Raw genomic sequence first — 5,997 nt, 5'->3', positions numbered from 1 at the left:
CCCTACACCACTGCTCTCTTGACCTTCAACCTTCGCTCTGCATCGATAATAACCTCACTGTGAAACACAATCTTTTTTTTCTTCCAGCCTCTTTACTCAATGCATCTGTGACGTATGCCACAAAATGTATACCACGGTTTGCACAGTCGGCTTGCTTCATAGTACTGCAATTTATATACTAAAATAAAAGCGCTGATAGAAAAACCAACATAAATCTCCTAACTACATTACTGAAACTCAAACACTTGCTTTATTGCATACGAGAGATAATCATCAGATGCGATCCCACATACATGAGCAATACAAGTAACTGATGAATTTGTACCTGCAGTACGTTAAGTAGATGGAAACCTTAAGAGGTTAACCTTAACCTTCAGCTTTTCTAGTCAGGCACTCTATGTTTAACTAAGCAAAGAGACAATGCCTCATATGCTTAGGCCACCAAATCTATAAGAATAATAATGAAAAATTGTCCCGCTAGATTCTCAGGACTAGGTAACAGCCTAGACCTCCACCAAAGCACTGCAGTGGGTACGCTGTACACCCCGGATCCACTAACAATATACGCATTACAAATCAAAAAGAAAACGCATTAGAGATTATGTGTTGAGATAAACAGTGATAATCCAGGTGAGACTTCAGGAGAGACGGGCTTCTGCGACCAGGACCCACAGGTTCAATCCCCGAAGCATGGGCTGCTCAGGCAACACCACAGCAGCCTGAAGAACTGCCAAGGGAGCCGCTCGCTGCCCTGCTGCAGGTGCTCTCAGAGCACGGCTGAGAGCGTGGCCAAAGCTCCTACGCTGTGTCTTCCCCCGCTCCAAGGGCTGAGCAGCCCCCAGGAGAAATTCAGCTAAGGCCAGGGGAATAATCAGGGGGCAAACAGTTGAATTAACCAAAGACGACAAAAAAAAATCCCCAGTAAGGCCCAGAGTTATAGTTAGGAGAGACACTAGACTGATCCCTCCACAAGTCCTAAAAGGAGTCAAAACTAAGCAAGGCCAGATGCAGCCCAACTGGGCTGCCAGGGTCTAACAGAAGTTCTTGTTCGAGCAAGGACTGAAGGATTTGGCCTCACAGTCTAGTTATGCCTTTACTTGTAAATATGCAACTCCCTGTAACTTCAGTGGGAACTGCACGAAGGCAGAACCGGACTATGAATATTTAGAATTCACCCAGTTAGTTGGTTAAAAAAGGACCCAGTATATTTTGCTCTCTGGTTCTAGGCAGCCAGAAACAGTCCTGGAAACATAGCCATAAAATGTAACTCTAGATAACTGGGAAACAAAGACTGATACTTATGCAACATAAAACGCTAAGCAAGCGCTACGTGTCGTAGAGTATTTAGAAGCACTTGCATTTACCATTAGCCCAGCAAATCCTTAACACTCGGAGAGTAGCTCTTTTAAAATGATTAATCTCAAAGTTGTACAGATTGTACGAAGATTAATAAAAATGAAGGTTTTACAGATGAGAACGTGTGATGAAAAACAGAGCAGCTTTAGAGAGTTGTATCAATCTAAGTGGTTATAAAAAACCTCATAAAAGATGACATTCTAATCTGAATATTTTAAAAAATAATCAAGCTGCAATTTCTCTCTCACACCATTTTTACTTTGTTAAACTGAAATTGTCTGTCTAATGTAGAAAGCAGTTACAACTTAATCTGAAGAGTTAAGCTTTTTATTATTATTTCAGAAACCAAAAAAGGGAAGCTTTAGGGCATACTGAGGAGAGTTAGAAAATTTCAGATGAAAGGTGAATACACATTGATTCATGAGATTCAGACTTGGAAGAATAAAAAAAGCCAGAAAGCGAGATTACATAAAACAGGCACCACATTAAGCCTCAATTTAATTGTGTTTCAATGCAGGAACAGGAATTTTAGGGTTTAGAAACAGAGCCAAAAATGAGGCAAAGTGAGGGTGTGGGCTAGTCCCGTTGATAACAGAACATAAAGGAAGAGAAGTAGAGTTAATTCCCTCTGCTAAAATATTTACCATCCTAGCACCCTGGGAAAAAATATGTATGGAGACAGCAAAAAGATTCTGATTAGTTATATGGAAGATCATGTTTCTGCCTGTTTTTTGTCTAGTACTATTATGGAGGGTAGACTATAAAGCTGCATTTTTATCTGCATTTTCCAAGGCAAAGGAATATTAAAAAATGTGATTTCACAGATTACAGCCCTTCTGCCATCCCCAATGAGAAAACCAGCTGGTTGATGAAAGGAAGGCGCTGGATTTTCAGGGGACCCTGGTCTCTCTGACTTCAGTAGTCTTTGTTTGGTTTGGGTTTTTTTACCATTGACCTGAGTGGAATCAGGATTTCAGCCAACACTTCCCTTCAAAATGAGACCCTCAGCTATCAGTGGGAAAGGGAAAATTCGGTATTAGAGACAATAGGTCATTGCCCGTTTCCAACTCATGTTGATTGCAGAACTGAACCCAAGCAGGAAATTTTGCACCTCCAAATTTTACTAATAATGCAATCATGGCTAAACACAAAACCCTTTACAATTCACTCCTGGACAAACTAAGTTTCCACTGTCTTGTTTTAGATGCAGTTTTAATAGTGTGCTGCAGAGATCATACTTCATTTTCCTTCCAGTGAGCCTGAGCGAACAGCAATATATACAAATGTCTGTGGAACATGCTGACTACTTAACAGCTGAGCAAAACCAAAAGAAAAAACAAACAAACAAATTTTGCCTGGTTATATACTTGATTTCAGATGACTGTTGGAAATATGGATCAAAATTTCTTTGCTTCAGCAGCAGCTGAAGAGACAACTATGCAATATTTCTGTTACGTCTTGTGTGTGTGGCTACACTTCTTGTCTACAATGCCATATCATTTCCTGCTTGGTATAAATCATTTCTACGTCACTTTTATACAGATCTCATCCAAATATCAAGGAGGGTTTTATAGCCACGAGGTCTGCCTCTACGACACAACTGTGAAGAGAAGCAGTATTGTCCACATTGGACAAATAAGACAGCAACACAAAAATATTAAGGACAGAACCTGAGGGGAAAGGTATCCACTGACATGGGACATCCATTTTGAGATGTCTGGGACCTGAGTTCTCAGGGTAGTAAACAAAGGACGCACTGGCTTTCCTGCAACAGTATAAATCTGATTGCAGCTGCTCCAAACAAAATACCACAAAATTAAGAACAAACCACCAGCAAACAGTCTGAAGAGATAAAATCCAGTCCCACAGTGATGTTCACTGTCTTAACCATGAAGTTTTCCTTTCAGATCCTTGAAGCTGCCAGTTTGTGTGACAGCTCTCGCAGACAAGAAGCCAGCCCTCCCTCTTGTCTACTGAAAGTTCAGAAGGTGACAGAGAAGTCCCTGGGCAAACAGGCAACACATAATCAAGGCACTAGCTCACAAGGACTGTTCTTCCCTCACACGAGTTACAAGCACAACTTGAGCTCAATCTTTGGCATTCAGAACCCAAGTGAAAATCCACAGCACAGATTCAAGTCACTTGGATTATATGGAAGCAGTAGTGGGTTGTTTTCTTCTGCAGAGACAACTGCTTGCAGAGGGAAGCTTATTTTGCGGCGTCAGACTTCCTTTTGGTTTGCCAGCAAGTAGAAACATCTAGAATTCAACTTTTAGGACCTACTTCATGTTCTGAAGTAGTCTGGCTGCAGCCTTTTCTATCTGCTTCCCCATTTACACCTCTTGCCCCTTCCCCTGACAGCCTATCATGTTCTTGTACTGTGCCAAAGGACAACATCTCTGTTCACCTTATGTGTCTCTCTCCACCACTTAGCAATGACTGGTCAGGCACTCTATTCCATACCTTTTACTGCCCACCTCAGCTTGACATTCAGGCCATGTCTTCTGCAGCTCCCTAATGCTTACACCTACTAAAAACACTCAAAGACAAAAGCTCACAAAGACGAAGAAACTTCTTGCCCTCGGTTCCAGTATCTGATGTTAAAATAGCCAAGGAGAAAAAAAAAAAAATCAGGAGAAAAATCTTCTAAGCCCTTAAAAGCCATGGGCTGAAGCAGGAGTCGAGTACATACAATCATTACATAGGTTAGATGCCAGGCTCTTGCTTCTGATCACACACGAACAGGACTGTTCATAAGCTTGCAACTCCATGGGAGTGATCTACACAATGGCTGAAAAGGACACAGCTTTGGCCACCTGACAGTATTCCTTGCCAAATTTCAAACTTCTGGAGCTGATAGGTCAAATATTGGCAAGAATGTAAACAGCTAAAACCAGAACGCTCTCTGATGAACTAGTAGATAACTTAAGCGTAGGAGCTGTTAACTAACTCTACCTGAAATGCATGGCAACAGCTTCATTTCAGTACATTAAACTCAACACCTAACACGAACCCAGAAGGCAAGCTACTTAACTGGTCTACTGTCAAGTATAAAGTGTATGACCCATAAGTTTTATGTAACTGTAGAGTTGTCTAACCATTTGCAGAACTTACTGCAAAACTTAACGTTTTCTTCCTTCTTATAATGTGCAGAAGTCTTATTGAAGCCAGGAAGAATTGCTGAGGAGAACTCAAGGCAAGGAGCTAAACAAGAACTGTTCATCGTTGGACAGAATCTAGAAGCTCCATATTTCAACAGAAAGATTGATTCCAAAATTCTTAAATTACAACTACAAGATTGAGAAAAGCATCTGAAATACTAAACGCCTGGGAATCACTTATGAACAGTTCATATATTTTAAAGATGTAAATCTTGGGAAGAATACCTTATGTTCATGGCAACTGAGATTGGAGGTACTGTGTATTGTAACTCGCAGCCAGAAAAGACAGATAACTATTTTGGCTCGTATTACTAGTGATGAGGCTATGTCTAGCACTGATTTTCCACAGATTCTACAATCTTGGCCTATACCAAAACTTTCAGCTTTGTTTTACCATAGATCATTCATCTTGATTTCTACCCGCCCCCCCCGCCGCTTCATGCATCCTAGGTCACATACTTTACACTGCTAACAGTCTGACTCCTGGACAAGTAAGAAGCCATTTATTTTGTTCGGTACTCCTTTAACATTTCTATTGTGTCTTTTTTTTTTTTTTTAACTGAGTTCCCCAAAGAATAACCTCTTCCTTGCTTTAATAACTTGGACCTCGGTCAAGGTTGATGTGTTTCTCCATTTTGCAGGATATTTTCTTCAGAAGAGACATAACAGTGTCTAATATTGCAATGACTGATCTTTAAAGGGTACAGTTTAAAGAGGAAATCAAAAACATTTATGGAAAATAAAAAAGTAGGAAATAACCTTTAAAAAGAGAGGATCAGCAGAAAAGACACTGAGCTGTGCCCAACTGTAGGCTTTGGGGATCTTCTCTAACCATGAGAGAGCTCCTTGACACATCTCTCTAGGCTCAATTCTCCCATTCATTTCAATACAGATAGTTGACTACGCTACTATCTTCTCCCTCTAACCTTCAGCCACCATTTGTGAATGAGCTAGAAGCAGACCCATAATATTTTTTTTTCCTTTATCACGCTACAGCACTGTACACAAAGTCCATCTTGAACAAGATTTTCACATTCATGGACAACTACGTGAAAGCATGGATCTATGTGGGCTTTTCTAGACTGCTTGGTTATTCACTTGAGACTGCACACGCTCAGACGCCAGCAACGTCTCAAAGCAAGTTGGCGATACCTACCTTCTGTTAGGGGAGTTTTCACAGACAACGTTCTACTCAGGGCAGAATAGGAGACCTTTGGCTTGGTCTCAGCCCAGGTCAAGAGGTGGCTCTGGTGGTGGTCGTAGGTGAAACAAGGTGAGGTTGGGGCAGTGCAGCGACCCAGCGGGTCTCGGTCCTCACTCATGCTCCTCCGGGTGGGCCGGAGGACAACCAGCCCAGAGCAGGACTACCGGAGGCAGCGGACACAGGCTGTCCAGCGGCCGGGCACCGGCCCCGAGGGCTTCGCGCCGCCTGGCTGCCTCCTCCTCCTCCCTTTCCTCCGCCAGCATCCCGCCCTCGGCC

The 5,997-nt window shown here is 42.1% G+C and overlaps 1 protein-coding gene across 1 annotated transcript in view; it reads right to left on the bottom strand.

Moving 5' to 3' along the window:
- The window catches only part of LOC104618441 (Wilms tumor protein homolog), a 23,292-nt gene extending 17,308 nt beyond the window's left edge, over positions 1-5,984 (bottom strand). Inside the window, exon 1 of the mRNA XM_010284030.1 lies at positions 5,836-5,984. Within this exon, the coding sequence (XP_010282332.1) occupies positions 5,836-5,984 (149 nt within the window). The remainder of the gene's footprint in view (positions 1-5,835) is intronic.
- Positions 5,985-5,997: the final 13 nt, after the last annotated feature.

The sequence above is a fragment of the Phaethon lepturus genome, unplaced genomic scaffold, assembly GCF_000687285.1.
Source record: "Phaethon lepturus isolate BGI_N335 unplaced genomic scaffold, ASM68728v1 scaffold9193, whole genome shotgun sequence".
In the NCBI taxonomy this organism is placed as follows: Eukaryota; Metazoa; Chordata; class Aves; order Phaethontiformes; family Phaethontidae; genus Phaethon; species Phaethon lepturus.
Note: the sequence above shows the minus strand (reverse complement) of the source record. Positions and strands in the feature narration are given on the sequence as shown.